This window comes from Marmota flaviventris, chromosome 10 (genome assembly GCF_047511675.1).
Source record: "Marmota flaviventris isolate mMarFla1 chromosome 10, mMarFla1.hap1, whole genome shotgun sequence".
In the NCBI taxonomy this organism is placed as follows: Eukaryota; Metazoa; Chordata; class Mammalia; order Rodentia; family Sciuridae; genus Marmota; species Marmota flaviventris.
Window position 1 is genome coordinate 29,789,661 of NC_092507.1, and position 20,769 is coordinate 29,810,429.

Genomic DNA, 20,769 nt, shown 5'->3' on the forward strand with positions numbered 1-20,769 from the left:
ATATCTTTTAATTTTAATTAGTCTTTAATTAAAATATTGAGACGTAAGGGGGAAAATATCAGCATAGTTTCAGAAGAAATCAGTTTAAAAACACAGATATAATTCATTTCCCTGCCAGTTGCATACCAGATTCAGATATTTTACAGAAATATCTTATCTTTATCCTTCAATTATTTACAGTGTTTACAAATACATGTTTTGTTTTTGTTTGGTACCGTGGATTGAACTCAGAGGCACTTGACCACTGAGCCAAATCCCAAGTCCTTTTTGTATTATATTTAGAGACAGGGTCTCACTGAGTTGCTTAGCGTCTCACTTTGGCTACGGCTGGCTTTGAACCCTCGATCCTCCTGTCTCAGCCTCCCGAGCTACTGGGATTACAGGTGTGCACCACTATACCCAGCTCAAATACATGTTTTTAATATTTGATTATATGTATATGTGAATCAAGTGGCAGGGAATTTCATTGTGTCTATTCAATTGAACCATTTATATCTTTATTATCTATTATATCTTTTTCATTTCCAAAAGATAAGCTGTTATGAGTCAAATTCTTTAAATTCAAATCTGTTTGTCTGTCTGTAAATAATGATAAGAATTACTTTAGTAACACAATGAGAAGTTTTAAAAAAATCTCTGTATTTTTTATTCTAACTCCTTTTCTAATGCACCCTTGCAGCATTCATTATTCCTTAAATATTCAGCCCAGATTCAGCCTTGTTCCTTGAAAATAGCCAAGCAACTTTGTGATAGTCATGCCACCCTGAAATTAGAAAGACTGTCAGTCCCAGCAGAATGTCCACATCATCATTTTCTCAGGAAAGTGCCCCCTAAACTTCCAGGCCAAGTCTGGCCCTCTTGACTCATGGTCTTGTACTGTTGTCTTTTCTTTAAGAGTACTTATGCAATTAAAGTGAAATGAACCTCTGTCTCCATGGCTAGCATGTAGGCTCCTGAACATGTCTTGCTCATCACTCTGTCCCATGGTGTCTGGCATATTTATGACAATAAATATTTGTTGAACAAGCTGAGCATGATGGTCACGCTTTTAATACCAGCTACTTAGGAGGCTGAGGCAGGAGGATCACAAGTTTCAGACTAGCCTCCACCATTTAGCAAGACCCTCAGCAATTTGAGACCCTGTCTCAAAATAAAAAGGACTGGAGATGTCACTCAGGGCTGAAACACTCCTGGGTTCAATCCCTAATATAAAAAAAATTTTTGATTGAAAAAGAGAATCAAGTATACAACTTAATTACTTGCTTCAAGTGGACAGAAAGAAGACCCAAGGAGACCAAAGAGAGACTGGTTAGAAAGGTAGATTTGGGATAGCACTGGTTCATGGAAGCCAGAAGAACAATCTCAAGAAGGAGGACCCATACTCACACCTTATCTTTAATACTCGGTCATCTGACCCAGCACCCATCATTGTGCTGAAACTGTTTTTGTTTTTGTTTTATTTTTGGCAGAGTGAAGGGGGTGAATCAGAGATTGAACCCACAAGTGCTCAACCATTGAGCCACATCCCCAGCCCTTCAGCCCCCACCCTTTTTTTTGTTGTTGTTGTAGGTGGACACAATACCTTTATTTTATTTTTATGGGGTGCTGAAGATTGAACCCAGTGCCTCACATACACTAGGCAAGCGCTCTACCACTGAGCCCCAGCCCTTTTTATTTTTTGCTAAGTTGCTTAGGGCCTTGTTGTTGCTGAGCCTGGCTTTGAACTTGCCATCGAACTGCCTCAGCCTCCATGATTACAGGAGTATACCACCACACCCACCTAAAACTGTTCTCTTAAAAGTATTCATTGACTTCCTAGTTGCCAAGTCTAGAGGCTGGTCTAAATCACTGATCTCCACTTTCTTAAAATCATCCTATCCTTTTACTTTCATGACATGGTTCTCTCCCTGTCTCTTCTCTGGATGCTCCTCTGCTTTCCTTTTTGTTTGTCTTCCTTCCTATTAAATATGTGTTTCCTGAAATTCTGCCCATCTCTCCTCACTCTGCACTCAGCCTCTGAGATGGCCAGCCCTACACTGTTACATGAAGGAAGGCTTTCACATCTTTGTCCCTAGCCCACCTTAGAGACTCTTGTCTAAGGATCCCTTCTGGAGACCTCCACACAAGTCTTTGGATGCTCTACACTTGAATTCAAATAATTTCTTCCCCTTGCTATTGTTTCATAATACTTCTATGCCTGTAGTTACCCAAGAGTAATACTATAATATTATCTTTTTTAAAAAATTTTTTAGTTGTAGATGGACACAATACCTTTCATTTTATGAATTTATTTTTATGTGGTGCTGAGGATCGAACCCAGGGTCTCGCACGTGCTAAATGAGAGCTCTATCACTGAGCTATGGCCCAAGCCCTAGTATTATCTTTATTTTTTATTTCCCCTCTAACCTCTACCTTCTAGCTGGTTCAGCTGTAAAGTCCAGACCTGCCTCTACAGTTTCTTTCACAGCTCATTTGCACTAGCTGTTATTTATCCTAGTATGTTTAAGACCCTAAAAGCTTCATTTGTTAAGTTAAAGATGTGTGTTTTTAAAAATGAGATAAATGACATTTGAATGAACACCCTGTCCCATAATCTTAGGAAACTTCCCACACATCACCCCTGGTCATGACCTGCTGATCAGTTTCAATTAGCTAAATCTTGAATGTAGTATTGGTTTTGAATAAAACATAATTTCCCCAGCTTGCCATTCAGAGGCCTTGGTTAAAGGACCTTTTAGCTACTTACCATTATGACCTCTCATTTTTCCCTTTCATATGCCCACAACTTATGCCACACTGAATTAGAATTTGCTTCTTTAGGGACTATGCCATACCTGCCTCTAGAACTGTACTTTAGAAACACTGACTTTACCATCTCTGTATATCAAAATCTTAATGGGTAGATGTGGTTCTCTCCATGAAGCCTTCCTTCCTGCCTCTCACCCTTCCTTTAGGCCTTCCTTTAAGCCCCATGTCTTTTTCATCTCCACTGTCTTGGCAACCACTAATCTAAAAGAGGAACTGACATACAGTCATTTGGAAAGTCTACAAGAAGGAAAGGGCTTACAGGGGTCATGAGAGTTCCTGCAGAGTGTATGGAAAGTTTTCTCATGGGTTTGGGAATACATGAGAGCACAAAAAACATCAAAATCCCTTTAAAATAAACCCCACATCATGCTGTTTTGCTCTATGGAGCCACTCTTTAGCCATCTTTATAATAATAAAAGTACCAGAGGTATGGTAATAACTGATGTTTAACAGGTACAGACTAATACTGTGGAGTTTCTACTTGCCACTAAATAATGCTTGCAAAGTCTATCTAAGATGAAAGACATTTTATAGTTTTAAAATTGAATAAGATCCATTTTTTTTTTCTCTATTCAGCAGTAAATCCTCCAAGACAAAGCCCCCATCAAGGTGGATGAAAAGGCATTTTAGAATCTAAGGAGGTGTGGATGTTGGGTCTCTAGATTGTCCTGAGGCCAGGCAGTTCAGATCTGGAGCAGACCAAGGCAAAGTGCCAAGTCCAAAACTTGGAAAGGGAGGTGTATAGGGTGTAAGGAGACTCCACCCAACTGCCTTTAAATAGGAAGGAGCTAGAAGCGCCAGGATTGTTTTTCCTTCTAGATTCACTAAAGGAAAATCTGACACCAGATTCTGTTCTTAGGAATTTCAAAAGGAGTAGAGAATTCTTTGAGCTCAGTTATCATCTAACTAGAAACTAATTTGAAATTTGGCTGAGTGCTTATGCTTGTGGTTTCAAGGGTGGGGAAAGCATCCAAAGAGATACTCCGGAGCTGTGTTTCTCTTTTAAAAAGTTTACACACAGCATGTGAAATGAACAGATGCTTTTTTTGTTGTAACTATCAGGGCAACAAGAGGCTGAAAGCTGTAAAGGTATTTATTTCAGTCACTGAGATACCTATTGGCAGAGTTCCACATTCCAAAACTAAGGAGAAACTTATAAACAGATGAAAAAACAAGATGGACCTGAAGAAAAGAGACCTTGTGCTTCCTCTCTTGATTTCTTTCTGAACACTTACTGATGATTAAAAAAACAACAACAAAACAAGCCACTTAGAAAGCATTCTTTGTCTTTGTTTGGGAGGAGGAAGCATTGAGATACACACACACACACACACACACACACACACATACATATCCATCTTTCTCTTTTCAACAGCCTGAGTTTAAACTTTGGGGGAGTTTTTCTCTTTTTTTCTTCTGATCCTGTGAATTAAACTTAGGGGTAAGCTACTACATTCTCATCCCTTTTTATTTTTATTTTGAGCAAGATCTCACTAAGTTGCCAAGGTGGCCTTAAACTTGCAATTCTCCTGCCTCAGCCTCCCAAGTAGCTGGGATTACAGGCATGTGTCATTGTGCCAAGTTCTCTAATATTTTCTTAGCACCTTAATTAGAGTATGACTACAGCTGATAATTTGAATCTCAACTTCAATAGTTGTTGGAATGCCCCATTTATTTATTTGTATGGAACATTGATGAGAGGGGCAGAATAAAGTAGATCTAAGTATGGGGAGGGATTAATTAAGAAAAGGCTGAATTGATTGGCACCTGACTTGGTAAGGAAATAGGAAAGGAATTTCTGGCCATGAAGTTTGTGATTCCACTCGAGATCATTCTTTATAACAGAATAATCATCCGCCCTTAGTCCAGAGCCAGAATTCCTTAGATTCTTCCAACCAGAGGAGCCCTGGCATGCTAGTCTGTTATGATATCTGAACACTTAAGTGAATGTATTTGGCCAGAGATTTGCTAGTGATATTGATCTTGCTTTCCCTGGGTTTTTCCAGTCGTGGTGAATAATTAAAAGAAAATTAAAACCCAGATTCCCTGATCAGTTAAGAATCAGATCTGTAAACTAATCAATACTTAGGGTCACAGTATGTTAAAATTAGGAAACTCATCCTGAATAAACTATAAAGGATTTGTATGTCTGTTTCCCCAGATCTCTGCCAAATGATTGCTTGAAGTTTTGCTCAAACACCTCCAAGGTCAGGAAAGTTACCCCTTTCCGGTACACCCTATTCTTTGAATAGCTGTGAGAAGGCTCTCTGTTGGCTCGAAATCTGCCCTTGGATCTTAGTGTGCCAGCTTAAAGAGACATCCAGAACAAATTTCCTTCCTCCCACATACCAGCCCTTCAGATACTTCATGTCGACACGCCTCCCAGAAGGAACTTTCTCTAGGTCAAGCATTCTTGGTTCTTTCTATTATATATATTCTTCTTCATAGAACAGGGTTTCTAATGTCTAGGACCAAGAGGACACAAGATTTGGGGCAGCTCCTTTAAAAGTTTTAAAGCTAAAGAATATTAAAACAGGAAGGCTGTAGAAACAGTCTAGTCTTGTCTCCCACACCCTCTTTCAGTTTACAGATGGAGAGTCTTTTGTATTTGAGTGGGTAGAATTGATCAGCAGCCTCTTTTGAAGTAAGAAAGGGTGAAACATTTGCCAAAGAAAGGTCTTTTAGTTACCAAGTTCTGATCATCAACTTCAGCCTCCATCTCATTTTTGCCAAGGATTGCTTTGGTTACCCAAGTGAGCCTAAGGTTCAGCTCAGGGGTTCACTGACTGATCTCCATACAGCAACTACTGGCTTCATTTTCTGTTTGTTTAAAGGATAGAAGTAACTTTTCCATAAATTTCACCAGCTATATTGACCACAGTGTCCAACAGGGATTCAGACATTTTAATAAACTTACTTTCTTTTTCTTTTGTAAAATCAGAGAATGACCATCACAAAAGGAGCAGGGCTTTGCACTTCTTAGACTAGTGGACAGTCTCCTGAGTTGCCCTTTGTAATACTTGAAATACAGACACATGCTTTTCATCTGGCCCCAAGGAGGCTCAGGTTTCCTTGGATGCTAAGCAATAAGGAGCCCAGGTGTTTGGGCATGGAGCACCGCTGCCGGCTTCGCCACCACTTCCTGCATCCCATTTTCCACAGTCATCAGGTTTGTGGGCCAAGAATCCTGGTGGGGGAATGGATCAAGACTCCATATACCTGAGAAGGGGTGGGGGGAATGTAGAGTGTGCCTGTAGTTTATCCAATAACTTGGTCTCTGAGCGTGACCGAATTCCTCGGGATACCAGTTATATGCTGGGTTTCAAGCTGGAGTGGTTTTGGATCGGCAAGGGGCGCGCTAAAGGTGACATTGTAAAGACTAAGGATAGCTTTGGCGGCAGAATTGGAGCCGAGGGCGATGAAGGCGGCGCGACCCTGACGGCAGATGGGGCCCCAAGTAGCCCCCTTCCCAGAACCCGCTGGCTAGGGAGAGGCGGGTGCACCGGTCCTGGGCTCGTTCGCCCTTGGGCTTGCTGGGAGTCTGACCGGAACGAGGCGGGGGCGGTAGGGGGCCTGGTCAGCAGGAGGAGGGCGGGGCTTTCCTTTGTCAGGGGATTTGCGCGGCGCAGCAGATCCTCGCGCTGGTGCGATTTTCCTAGCTCGCCCTTTCAGGTGGGCGGGGCTTATTTGGCCCCGGGGCGCTGTGGGCGTGGGCTTCGGGAGCCGAGCCGTTGGTGCCCAGAGTCCCTCGCCCGAACTCCTCCGAAGCCCTTGGCTCCTCGGCCTCCAATCCGGTCCGCCGCCTCCCTCCTCCGCCTAGTCGCTCCTTTTACCCGGCCCCGCCCCCTCCGCGCCCTGCCCCGCCCCCGCCCTCCTCCCCGTGGCTTTCCGCGCCGCGCGCTCCCGGGCTTTCAGGGGGGCTGCCCGGGCGGGGCGGCGCGGCGCGGCGCGGAGCAGCGCAGCGGCGACGGCGGCGCGGGAAGGGGGAGGAGAACCACCAGCCAGCCAAGCACTTCCAGCAAGCTGCGAGCGAGCGGGCCGCGCGGCACGAGGGAGGAGGGCTCGCCCCCACCCGCCCGGCCCGAGCGGAGCCTTTTGTTCCCAGCCAGAAGTTTGCATGCCGGGACCGTGACAGCTGCGGGCGGGGAGGACCGCAGGGTAGTAGGGCCGGCGGCGCGGCGGCGAATAGAGGCGGCTGTTTGTCATGCAGTCCACGGCGCGGCGGCTGCGGGCTGAGGACTGGCGGCGGCGGGGGAGGCGGCGCCCACAGCACACGGGACTCAGCTGCCGGAGGAACAAACTAACTTCCTGAGCGCGGGACCTGAGCCCGGCGTGGCCGGGAACCACCTGCCAGCCTGCGGTGAGGTGACCCTGGTCCTCGGGGCGCGCGGCACTGCGCGGGGGAGCGGGCGGTGCTGAGCTAGCCCCTCCGACAGCCCCTTAGCGGCTGCAGCTTGTCCGCCTCCGCCTTCAGAAAGGCCCGGCGCGCGGCTCCACTCGCCTTGTTTTGCGGCCACAGCGCAGGTCTGGCCTGGGAGCCACAACAATGCCATGATGTTTTGGAGACAGGAAGCCCCAAACTGGCCCCGAATGAAGGACTTCCTGTGTTTAAAGTTGCAGGAATATCCTCCGACGGCCCAGTTCAAATGCAAACACCCGAACTAGGGAGAACGGAATGGCTAATTCAGACCAGCTGGACTCTCCTGGGCTGAAACGGAGGATAAAATGAAAAGTATTCTTAGGAGCTTGGGCCATACTTGAAGACTAGAGGCAGTGCCATTGTTATTAAAGGACACAGTCGGTATAAATTTGCTGCTTCCAACTCTTCTTCAGTGAGAAGTGAGTGGAACTATATATTGAATAAGACTTGTAAATATCAAATGATTTTTGTTGACTGAATTCAAAAGAGCAGTGCTCTTTTAAAAGTAAAACCAGAAGCCATACAAGGAATTACTTTGTTGATTAAATTATAACATTTATCTGTCTGCAACTATGAGGCTGCTAGCTTATGAGGAAAAAGCTGTTTGTCTTAGAGCTTCATCCAGAATTGTTTCAAAGTGGGACTCTAGGTCTCTATTGAGGGCAGATGCAATTGGTGGTTTGGAGTATGAGCATGTAAAAGGATTTATAGCTCATGTAAAATGCATTTTGGGGGAATTTGTGAAAAAACTTTTGAAAGATTGATGATTCATCTTGATTGAAAAAGTATGGGTAAGCCACTCAGCAGGCCAGACTGTTTAAGGCGCAACCCCACTTGCCTGGGGAAAGGGGAGGATGAGGACGGCTATATAGAGGATTGCTATGTTCCACAGCGTTCTATATATGATACAATGAGGATAAATGAACAGATTGACCAGGGATCAAAGCTTAATCAGACTTCAAAAAGCACCATGGAGAAGATGGAAGGAAGTACCATATCCAGCAATGGTACATTAGGAGCAGCAGCTAATGTTTTTGAATCGAGAGCACCAGAAAGCAAAAAGTTGGATGAAAGAATAATTTTTGATGCATTAAAGCTAAGCAGTGACGTACAGAAGTCGGCACCTGTGCCACCCAGACGGCGGCCAAATGCAGAGCGCAAAGACAATATTAACAGAAGATCTTGGAAGTCCTTCATGCCTCCCAACTTCCAGGAATTTGCAGAAAGAATGGAAGCTTCTCTCAGTGAAGTTTCAGAAGCTGGTGCTTCAAATCCTTCTTTGCAAGAGAAGAAAGAATCCAGTTCTGCATTAACAGGAAGTTCTGGTAATTTGGACCACAGGGAACCTCAATCAGAGTCACTAACTTTGGAACATGTGGCCAAATCTACAGGTATTCCAGGAGTGCAAGATATGAAAAACTTAAGTGGAGACTGCCAGGACTTCAGATTCCAGCACCACAGTGAGAGCTCTCCCCAGGAATTCCATCCTGTAGAATCAGAAACTGCAGCAGCAAGTGGTAACACAGATGTAACACAGGAACACAGATTCTCAAGTGCAACCTGGCCCAGGGCCACGAAAAGTTCTGCTACAGGAAGCTTTAGCGAGAAGCAGCACCCCCTTGGGGACACAGCCTGTACTGTGGAAATACCACCTCTCTCACCTTGCCTCAGTGAAGAGCTGTTGGATCCAGAATTGCATATTCTCATAACCCCCAGTCTTAGAGAGAAAACAGAGTCTGAGCTAAAGTTTGAGGAGGATGAACGATGGATCATGATGGAGGCTGAGGAGGAGTGGGAGGAAGAGAAACTGTCAGAGAGAGAAAAGGCTCTTCTAATGGCAGATGAGAACAGCTTGGCAGATATTTTGGAAGAAAGAGAACAAGCAAATACTGTAGCAGTAGTAGAGGATGGAGCTAGTTGCTTAACTGCCACTTTGGGGACTTTTGACTCCCTACCTCTTGATCAGATTTGTTACTCTGATAACCCACAGACAGCTAGGGAACATTTGGCTTCTAAGCCCAAGGATGCACCCCTGGTTTGTAGTTGTGTTCCTGCAGGTGAGGATGCTATTGAGAGGAAAAATGGAACTGCTCAAGGGCTAGAGCATCTTGTTTCAGAATTAGAATGTACTGTTGGGCCTGTAGATGCAGAGCAGCTCTCGGATACAGATTCAGAGCAGATGTTTCTTGAACTTGAAAAGGAATGTTTATGTGAAGAAGGAGTAGTTGAGCCACAGAATCAAGCCTCTTCTGAAGGGCTGGCCCCATCCCAGGATGCAGAAAATTCACTTGTAATTAGTCATTTTCCAGGGGCTGCCTTAGAAAAAGAACAACATTTAGGCTTTTTAAATGTAAGAGTAAAGGATCATGCTACCGGATTGGATTGTGAATATTTTAATGCCCTGGATTCTTCTCAGGTGCCTAATGCTAGAGAACTTGTTGCCTACCCTGAAATCATGAGGGACAATTCCACAGTTAGCAAGGAGTATGAAAAAGTGCCTTTTAGCCCCAAGACTGGGGAGGAATTTAAGTCTCCAGTTGATCTGGAATCACTGAGAGAGCTGAACCCAGGAGGATTGCTTATCTCTGATCACAGGGCTTCTTATGAACAAAAACTATCAGGCTTTGTTACTTCTGAGCTAGCCAAAGAAGATGGTAATTTGTTCCAGGTAGACTGCAATCAAACTGAGGAAAATGTTGAGTGTATTGAGAGTGTACCCCTCAGTTTTGCTTCTAACTATGAACTAACAGTTGTAACCTCAGGACCTAAAATAGAAGTGTTATTGTACGATTCAAATTTATTAACAAATGAAATTCATTTGGAAAGTGAGAAAGGAGCTATTAACCAAGAAAATAACAGTCTGGCATCCTTAGAAAATGCAGTCCCTTGTGAATTGTCCATACAGAAAGTTTGTAATGAGGCTAGTGAGGCAAAAGAGCTGGATTATCAAGCCAAGTTTGGGGGGGATGGAGCCCCAGCACATTTTCATACAGATTTCCCAGAGCAGGTCTTCCAGGATCTCCAGAGAAAGTCCCCAGAGTTAGAGATTCTGAGTCTGCACCTGCTTGCTGGAGAACTGAGACATGGTAGTGATGGAGTGGAAACTTTGAATGATGTAAAGCCTAAGCCAAATGTGGCGTCATCACAGGGAGAAATGGAATTGAGAGATTCAGATCCATTCCTGAATATCTTTGCAGAGGAACAAGTTACCAAAGCTGGTAATACTGAACCAGTTTTAGAGGAATGGATACCCAGCCTACAGAGACCTGCCCCAACTGCTGCAGTGCCTGCTGTAGAAGAAGATGCCCTTGATGCTACAGTGCCCACCCCAGAGGGCACTGCTGTAGCTGCTGATGTTGTGTCCTTTCCAGAGGCTAACATCCCGGTTGTGTTAATGGTCACCCTAGAGGAGGATGCAACAACTGCTGAAGTCTCAGGCCTAGAGGTGGCTGCTGCTCCTGCTCTTGGAGTGCCTGTTCCTGAGGAGTCTGTTCCAATTGCTGCAGTGTCCTCAGAGGGGACTGCTGTAGTACCAGTCAAAGAGAATGACACCCCAGAGGAGCCTGTCTCCCCAGCTCCTGCAGGGCCCACCACCCCAGAGGAGCCTCCTTCTCCGACTCCTGCAGGGCTCACCACCCCAGAGGAGCCTTCTTCGACTCCTGCAGGGCCCACTACCCCAGAGGAGCCTTCTTCTCCGACTCCTGCAGGGCCCACCACCCCAGAGGAGCCTGTCTCCCCAGCCCCTGCAGGGTCCACCACCCTAGAGGAGCCTTCTTCTCTGGCTCCTGCAGGTCCCACCACCCCAGAGGAGCCTTCTTCTCCAGTTCCTACAGGGCCCCCCACCCCAGAGGAGCCTGCCTCCTTGGTTCCTGCAGGGCCCACCATCCCAGAGGAGCCTGATACTCAAGCTGTTAGAGTGTCCACCCCAGAAGGGCTAGCCACCCCAACTGCTACAGTGCCTGCTCTAGAGGAAGTTTCCCCCACTAGTGGACCCTTCCTGAGAGGTGCTGTACACACTGATTCAGTGCCTATTGCAGAAGGCGGTAGTTCTGTACTGGGGGAGGCTTCTGCCACTGGAATGTGGATCAAGGAGGACCTGGATCCTTCAGCATTTGGAATAAAAGAGGTGCCTGGCACATTGCTACATGGGAAAATGCCTCTGACTGCAACTGGTGGATTAAATTCAAATGAGGTAATTATTGCTTATTTTGTTGCCAGAGAGGGTCTAGAGAGTAAAATGAGATTGGTGAGTTCTCAGACTTTGTGATAATGAGAAATGGCAGGTAGTCATTTCTTTTGTTCTTTTTTGCCCCACCCCACCCAGAATTATAATTTCCAGACTTTCTATTGAGTTTTTCCTAGTGAAAAAACTTTATAAATCATACTCTTATTTTTTATTCAGATAAGACTAAGGATAATAGGGATGTAAGTAGTTATTGATTTACATTTTTTTAAAAAAGACCATTAATAGGAAAGGATGATTCTGGTTTTGAAATAGATAGCTGGCTTGCTCCTTCCTAAATTTAGAGACTGCCTATTAATCAGTGATGTCAGCAGTTAGGTGGAGGCCCGAGTGTGAGCTTTGAGATGTAGAATAGCTCTTAACCACTCTGGGAAAATTATATTTTCTGAGCCTTAAGTTTCCTCATTTAGTAAGGCAGAGCCCTTTGACATTTGTAAGGATAAAATGAGATAGCACATGTAAAGAACCAAGTGTGTAAGATGTCAGTTGCTAACTGTACCCTCCCTTTCCCCTTCAAATAGATTGGTTAGGTAGAATTCGCCAAAGCAGATTGGGGAAAAGCAATATAAAGATGTGTGAGTAACAGGCTTTTTAATGCAAATGTGTTTCTTAAAGCCAGAGGTATTATTTAAAAAAAAAAAAGTAGAAGTATTTTAGTAATTTTGTGAAATTGCCTTTGTGTCCTTAAGCAAGTCACTTTGCTTTCCTGGACCTCTTGTTTCTTGATGTGAAAAAACGAGAATTGGGCTAAAGTGATCTCTTGGATCTTTCATAGCTCTTAAGATTTTAAATGTTAGCAGAATATGTGGGAAAATGTTCTACATCCTTGAACCCTCTAAGTTAAAGGAATTTGAGAACAGCATTCTGCAGTTTACCACCCAGGTATCATTTGGAATAGGTGAGAAGTAAAGGATTTAGAGGTTTAATCTAATAGGGATAACCAAATGAAGAGGTTGTTGTGATCTTACTCTGTCCCCAAGACCTGAAACTGCCCTTTTTACATTAGGCATTCACCATTGACTGAGTTAATGAGTATCAATCTCCTGGAGTAACAACGAGTGCTTCAATAAAGATGGGTCCTTTCCTCTACCCCATTGCAGAGTCTTTCAGGGCAGCCGTAGTCTGGTAGGACACCAATTAAATGTACAGCTGCCATCAACAAAATAATTTTTGATTGCATCCCATAAGCTGCCAATTTTGCCACAGATCTGCTTAACTGAGTTGTGGTTTCACTTTGGGCTTCACCAATTATTTTGTAATGTGGGATTCTATCAAATTAGAATGTATCACCTTTCAGATTTTTGGATTTTTTTTTATTCTATTTTCTGAATGTTATTGAAGATAGGATTGACACTGACTTCCCAGTATCCTTTTCAAAGTCAAGACAATAGGTCAGTGGCAGAGTAAATTTCTTGTACTGACATTCTCGATAATACAGACTATTTCTATGGGCATAAAGCCTACAGCAAAAATCAATGAAGTACAGGGATTAAATTTGTAAGGAGCCAGTCAAATCTGTATAAAAACTCAGAGAAATTCTTAGTATTATTCTCCAGAATCTGTTTCCTTAACTGCAAAAATTAGTAGATGGGACTAGGTAATCTCTTAGGATCCTTCCAGCTGCAGGAGTTAGTCATTTTATGAAATACTGACTGATAAAAATGACAGGAAAAGGACAGGGTTGTGGTTCAGTGGCAGAGCGCTTGCCTAGTATGCATGAGGCAACACATAAAAAATAAATAAGCTGGGCACAGTGGTGCATGCCTATAATCCCAGCATCTCAGGAGGCTGAGGCAAGAGGATCATGAGTTCAAAGCCAGCCTCAGCAATTTAGCAAGGTCCTATACAACTAGGTAAGACTCTGTCTCTAAATATAAAGTACGAAAGGACTAGGGCTGGGGCTCAATGGTTAAGTGCCCTGGGTTCAATCCCAGGTAATAATAAATAGATGTATTGTGTTCATCTGCAACTAAAAAATTTTAAAAAGAAGTTGGGCGCAGTGGCATACACCTTTAATCACAGCATTTGGGAGGCTGAGGCAGGAGGATTTCAAGTTCAAAGCCAGCCGCAGCAAAAGCAAGGTGCTAAGCAACTCAGCGAGATCCTGTCTCTAAATATAATACAAAATAGGGCTAGGGATGTTCAGTGGTTAAGTGCCCTTGAGTTCAATCCCCAGTACTCCCCCCCACCAAAAAAAATTTAAAAAGGAAATGATAGCTTTCCTACAAGTTTGTCCATTTTTGAAGAACAGTTATTTCCTGGAATATGTGGAAGCAAGCAGATGTCTACATCTGTGCACAGAAAAAGACAGATCTAAGCCTGAGTTCCAGCCAAGAATGTTAGCCAGTAAGAATAAAGAGTGGCTATTTTAAAAATATTTATTGAAACAAATTGTTAGAGTTAACCAAAGTATAGGATTTTCTAAATTGATGAAATATTTTTAAAAGTTTTATAAGATAAGAGATGTTATGAATTTTATTTCTTCATTTTTAGAGGGTTGTTAGAGGCAATTGAACCTGTCATTTCTAAGCACACTTAGAACACAATAAGTGATCAAGCCTGTAATGTGATTTAGAGTGATCCTCTGTGTACATGTTATATATAAATGTACACATTTATACCTGGTTAAAAATATAGAGAGACTTTTTAAAAGTCAGTAACAACAGTTTGGTAGAGAAGCATAATGCTGAAACTTGTTTGCCATTTCTGTAGTGGGAGCTGAGGCCCACTAAGCACAAACTGTGAGTCACTGGTTCAATGAAAGGGAAAAAAAAACAAAAAACTTTTGTATAAAGTAGAGATTCTTTACAATTAAAATTTGTCAAGGAATCTTTTTAAGTGAAAATTGGGAAGCAACACAATCTGTTTGGTGTTTGAATGCTCACCTGATTGTCAGAAACTTGATGGGTTTGTTTGTTTTTCCTAATAACAGTTTCTATAATTAATTCATTCATGGAATAAATATTTATTGAGAACCTACTCTGTGCCAGATACTGGGTTCCCGCTCTGAACAGAATTAGCATGGTACCTGCCCTTGTGGAACCTAAAGTAGAGTGGGGGAGGCGGTGTCAAGCAAAAAATGACTCATCTAAATATACAGTTACAAACTATGATCGTGCTTTTTATTTAAAGATATCAGTAGATTTGAAGGTAATTTGATAGAGTCAAGAAATATTTTGGAAGTAGCCAACAAGACCTGATAATGACTTTTTTGTTGGGTGTGAGGGAGAGGGAATCAAGGATGACTTGTACATCCAAGTGGATGAGGACAATAGTTAATTGTTGATTTAGAGAAAAACAAGTTTTAGGTAACAGAAAAGTAGGAGATACTGATTCATTTTGGAAGTTAGGTTCAAGATGGCTATGAATCATTTGTATATAAATAATAAGAAAGCAGTTGGATATTTAGATTTGAAAGATGAGAGATAATGGAGAATCATAAGCATTTTGCAGGACTAATATTTAAAGCCATGAGAATGGACGGAATTGCCCAGGAAGAATATGGAAAAAAAGAGGTCCTAGAATTGACATTTTCCCCTCATCCCCACCCCCAAGTACTCTTAACTTTAGAGGTCTAGAAGAAAAAGAGGAGAACAAAGGACATTAAAAAAAAAATAATGATAAATCAGGATGAAACTGGAATGATGTGATTATCACCAAAGATAAAAGTGTTCTAAGAAGTTCTTTGGGAAATTTTTTGTTTTATGTCCCAGTTGCATCTTACAACAATTTATAAGTGTGCAACTCTGGAAAATGTCTGCCAGTGTTGCTTATTTAATAATATGGCATGGTCCCATTTCACTGAACTGTGAAATACTAAGGAGTAGAAATTTTAATGCATCTAATAGCACAAGTTCTGCAAAACAGTTTTAATTAGGAGTTGAGAGAAGAAAACAAGTGTTTTTGGATTTACTTTATTTAATATTATTTGCTTGGGTTCAAAATAAATACCTTGATAATACTTATTTAGAGATACTTTCCTATGTTTTTCAACTTCTGCAAAATGATGGAGACAAATGCCCATTGTCCCTGTCAACTTAATCAATCAAGTGGAGATCAGAAACAAAGGAATATCTAATCCTTTATAGGAAATGTTTGTAAACAAAATCCAAATTTTTAAAGAATTAGTTGTATTTTATGAAGAGATTATTAAGCTTTAAATATATTTTACTTTTCTGTATCATGTTCACTGTCCAATAGAACTTCTGCCTAGATAGAGATGTTCTCTATTCATGACCATATACAATAAATAGGCACTAGCCACAAGCTGTTGACCACATGAAATGTGGCTAGGAATGGAATTTTTATTTAAATTTAACTTGAAATAGCTACTTGTAGCTGCTGGCTCCAATGTTAGATAGCACAGAAAGAATATAAATGCCACCTATAGTATAAGACAGAATTTGATTATTGGGTAAAAAGGGATCTTCCCTTTGTACCTCTGGTGCTCTTCTTTGCCATCATCACCACCATTGCTATATTGCACCAAAGTTACTTTAAATGTGGGAGAAACACACACACATCCGCTGGCTTCTGCTTATTTATCTTCAATGATAACATCTTTAATGTTACAAAGAGGAATTATAGCACTTGCATTTTCTGAGAATCATGTTGTTAGAGAAAGTTATTTAGCCTAACTGTCATGGAGTGTTGCCTAACAAAATATGGTTTAATCAAATTATAATAAAAAATGAAGTGCACTGATAATTACCTTTGTAACCTTCTCTTTTCAGTGTTCCGCTGGGGCTTTCCCTTTCTACTGACTCACTTATCCAGCCATAGACCATTCTTCCTGGAATCAGATTCCTAATCATAGTGTGATCTGTGGTCGCTCATGTAGTCCAAAATTAATTTTACCCAAACTTATAATTTTCTTTTGTCTTCTGTTTTCTCTCATCCTCTGGTCTTAATTGACCCACCTGTCTCACTAAAACTGAAGGGACTTTTTATGGAAGACCAGAAAGGAAGCCACTGTAACCCCAGCTATTTGGGAAACTAAGGCAAGAGGATTACAAGTTCAGGGCCAGAATGGGCAATTTAGAGAGACCCTGTCTCAAAATAAAATTAAAAGGGCTGGGGGTATGGTTCAGTGACCGAATACTTGCCAAGCCTCTGGCAAGGCCCTGAGTTCAGTACTGCAAAAAATAAAAATGGAACTAAATCCAGGCTACTGGAATATGGCTGGTTTTACCCTTTTGTAAAAGCTGAGAGAAATTTGATTGTAGAGACAAAATATTTTTCTTTTCCTTATGATCAAAAGTACTGTTTTCTTCTGATTCTTTTTGATTCCTTTTAGAAATATCTGAGTTGTAATAGAGCTTTGACTGTAGTAGGGAAAAATATGCACACTACTTATTACACTTGTTAAAATTGTTTTACAAGTCTGTTTCAGGATGAACATGATACACAGTCTCGTCTTTTAAAAAAGTATTCTCTCTCTCTCTTTTTTTTGGGGGGGTGTGGGGGGGTGCTAGGGATTGAACCCAGGGCCTTGTGCATGTGAGGCAAACGCTCTACCAATTGAGCTATATCCCCAGCCCCTAAGAAAGTATTCTTTGTTCCTCAGAATGTGTGTCTGAAATTGTTAAGGATGTCTCCCAATATTAAGGGGCCATTTTCCTTTGTAATCAGAGTATCCTTTCAAGATTATTGACTGTGTGTGGTCTGTGGCCTTGGAACAGAATGAAGTTAACTGCCAACAGGGGGATTAAACCACGAGGTTGGCATTTTTCCGAAGTGTTAGTATGTTTTGACTAATTGAGTTATTCTTACTAGTCAGAGAAGAGCATTGTCTGTTGTCAGCGGTCAGTTGAATCTATTCTCCAAGATATTTTTCATCTTAAATAATTGTTATTTAGTATCATTTTTTCCTTTTAAGATTTATATACATTGCACTTATTATATAATATTTGAGGCTGATGCTTCTGTATTCCCTCTAGCTTTTTCATTAAAAGTTCAGCAAAAATTAAAAAGAAGAAAGCAAAACCAGGAATAATTGGGTTAAAGACCTAAGTAGTACCTTAACTCTGTAATTATATGTCAATGAGAGCATATATTGAAATATGAAACCACTATTTCTTTGATACTTATGTAGATAGCTAGCTTGCTTGCTTGCTTTTTTTCCTAGTTCCTTCTACACTAAATCATAAATTTATCAAGAATATGCAGTTGCAACCAGGCACAGTGGTGCATGTCTGTAATCCCAGCGGCTCATGAGGTTGGGGCAGGAGAATCACAGATTCAAAGCCAGCCTCAGCAATTTAGCGAGGCCCTAAGCAACTCAGTGAGTCTCTAAATTTAAAAAAAATAAAAAGGACTGGGGATATGGCTCAGTGGTTAAGCACTCCTTGGGTTCAATCCCTGGTACCCAAAAAAAAAAAATACCCTGTTCCTCTACGGGGTCTAATAGCCTTTAAATATTCTTTGGTTTGCAATTATCCAGATGTTTCAGAAAGAACAAGTGGATCCTCTTCAGATGAAATTGCAGCAGGTTAATGGACTTGGCCAGGGACTCATTCAGAGTGCAGGAAAAAACTGTGATGTACAGGGTTTAGAACATGACATGGAAGAGATCAATGCTCGATGGAATACACTGAATAAAAAGGTGAGTGGCAAAGGGGTAGGTAACAATTGTTCTGGGACCAGAAGGCATAGAAGAGAAACATCTACATCTAAAGTTTCTCTGGAACCTGATTGCAAGTAAATATTTGACCATTGCAATCTATAGGTACTAAAAGGGATCAATAGTAATTTAAAAAACACTCTTTCCTTTCTCATAATGAGCCTCTGTGACTGTAACACAGGTTGCACAAAGAATTGCACAACTACAGGAGGCTTTGTTGCATTGTGGGAAGTTTCAAGATGCCTTGGAGCCATTGCTCAGCTGGTTGGCAGACACTGAGGAGCTCATAGCCAATCAGAAACCTCCATCTGCTGAGTATAAAGTGGTGAAAGCACAGATTCAAGAACAGAAGGTGAGTGAGAATGTTGGGACAGTGAACTGAAACAGCCTTAGGGAGTGGCAGACAACACATTTGCTTGTAGTTTAAAGAACAAGTCAATTCTAGTAGAATCTTAACCTACTTTGTGTCATCCTGAAAAGAGAAGCAGGAATTCATTTTTATCATGTTACTCTAACCTGCTAGTTTGCTATGGCAGATGTTAGACTAAACAAGTTTACTTGTTCATTTTTTTTTATTTCAATGTTTCGTTCACAGCTTTATGTTAAGTTTTTGTTTCAGGATCAGCAATATTCTAAGTAAAATTACACATCATGTACAGAGTTTTATCTGTATTTGTTGTTGTTTTTAATTTCTTTTTCAGTGCATTTTTCCTTTATCCCAAAGGAAATTTTACTTCCTTTATCGACATAAGCTTGGGATTTAGGACAGTAGGGTTGTTTTGTTTTTTCATCCTACTTGAAACTTGAAACTGAGCAGGTGTTGTTGCTTTTCATTTTCTTTAAACTTATAGTTGCTCCAACGACTCCTAGATGACAGAAAGGCCACGGTAGACATGCTTCAGGCAGAAGGAGGCAGAATAGCCCAGTCAGCTGAGGTGGCTGATAGAGAGAAAATCACTGGGCAGTTGAGGAGTCTTGAAAGTAGATGGACTGAACTACTCAGCAAGGCAGCCGCCAGGTAAGGCCAAAGGAGTTTTTAAAGAATGGGTCAGGGGTCTGTTTTGTCCTTTGTTTGTCTTACTGTCACTGATGTGCTTTAAGAGGTCCTGGATGATTCATATAGAGCTTCGGAAGGTGTTTTAGATCCTCATAACCAGAATCACTCTGAGAAAATGAGCTTCAGCTACTTATAAGTGGAAGATTCACTGATCTATGTAGTGGTTCTGCTGCACAATAGTTGTGGTTCCAAAGAACAGACACAGACTTCTATAATCCAGCCAAGTTATTTTCTCTGAGTTTTTGAAACAGATTTTTCTTCCTTCATGTTTATAAATAATGCTTTTGCTATTTGGAATTGAAATTTGTCATGCTGCTTTTCTGTTAGCTTATCTTGATTTTAGATGTCTTTGCCTCTAGGAGCTAGTCTGTGAAGAATATGGCCATTCAAGAAATGTATGGATATTCTTTACTCATTTGCCAAAAGACCGAAAGTGTACTTTCTCCCTCCAAGGAAGTAGTTCTCTTTCCATAACTAACCGTCATGTCTCTTAAGCTTAATAAATCACATGGATGTCTTTACTTTTAGCTTATACGATCCAAAGTCTTAATAAATGCCAGATTATCAGATATCAGTAAGAATAGTAGAGCTGATAGTTTTCTAGGTAGATACTGGCAGTCTTCAAAGGACTACCTCATTAGTATATTTCTTCTACCTGCCTATGACTTGGCTTATTTATCATCTGAGTTGCAAAGTACAGCTTGCCCATTTTAGTGAGAAAAATAAAATAGAAAGAATTTAACTTATTTCCAGATTTACATTGCTTTTTCCCTTTTCTTTTTGTCCATTTCCATTAATGGTTTCCTGGGCCTAAAAGCATCAATCCTGCCATGTACAATGGTGCATGTCTATAATCCCCGCAGCTCTGGAGGCTAAGGCAGGAGGATCCTGAGTTCAAAGTCGCCTCAGCAAAAAGAGAGGCACTAAGCAACTCAGTGAGACCGTGTCTTTAAATAAAATTCAAAATAGGGCTGGGGATGTGGTTCAATGGTTGAGTGTCCCTGAGTTCAATTCCCGGTAGCAACAAAAACAATCCTTTTAGCCTTCTTTTATGCCCCATATGTACCAGCTTGCTGAATTCTGTCCTTTTTACTTCTACAATGTCTTTCCTTTCATCTGTTTGTCTAATTCTCACTCACCTACCTTAGTTCATGATTCATGAGCTGTCATCTTGGACTGTTAAGGTAGCTTTCTAGCTAATCACTCTTCTACTTATCCTCAGGCCTTTTTCTCTTCTCATCTCCCAGCTGCAGGTATATTTTTTTCAAGTACATGTTTGATCATATCTCAAAGACATTTAAATGCTCCCTGTTGCCTATAACATAAAATCTAAACTATTTCACTCAACATTCAAAGCCTTCTATTTGACCCTAACTACCTTAAATTTCACTATTATTATTCTCACTCTTTATTGGTAAAATGTATTTTGTTCTTTAACATCTTCTTTCAATTTTCTACTCCTGTCATTTCTATTGTTGTTACATTCTATATGAAATGCTTTTGTCCCTCTCCCCTTCCATGAAACCCTTTGTTTTTTGTTTTTTAGGTCCTGGTGATTGAACTCAGAGGCAGTCTACCACTGAGCCACATTCCCAGCCCTTTTTAAGTTTTATTTTGAG

General features: G+C 41.5%; 1 protein-coding gene and 1 non-coding gene across 19 annotated transcripts in view; one reads left to right on the top strand and one right to left on the bottom strand.

Moving 5' to 3' along the window:
* Macf1 (microtubule actin crosslinking factor 1) overlaps positions 1-20,769 on the top strand; it is a 337,023-nt gene that overhangs the window by 259,815 nt on the left and 56,439 nt on the right. For 17 of the 18 annotated variants that reach the window (XM_071617700.1, XM_071617705.1, XM_071617701.1 and 14 more), the window contains 3 exons: positions 17,914-18,075; positions 18,275-18,445; positions 18,945-19,111. In XM_071617700.1, the coding sequence (XP_071473801.1) occupies positions 17,914-18,075; positions 18,275-18,445; positions 18,945-19,111 (500 nt within the window). Of the gene's footprint in view, positions 1-6,755; positions 11,421-17,913; positions 18,076-18,274; positions 18,446-18,944; positions 19,112-20,769 lie in introns of those variants that run through there. The other variant, XM_071617714.1, reaches the window with a different exon arrangement.
* Trnav-cac (transfer RNA valine (anticodon CAC)) lies at positions 16,934-17,006 on the bottom strand. The gene has a single exon. It is a non-coding gene; the product is annotated as a tRNA-Val (tRNA).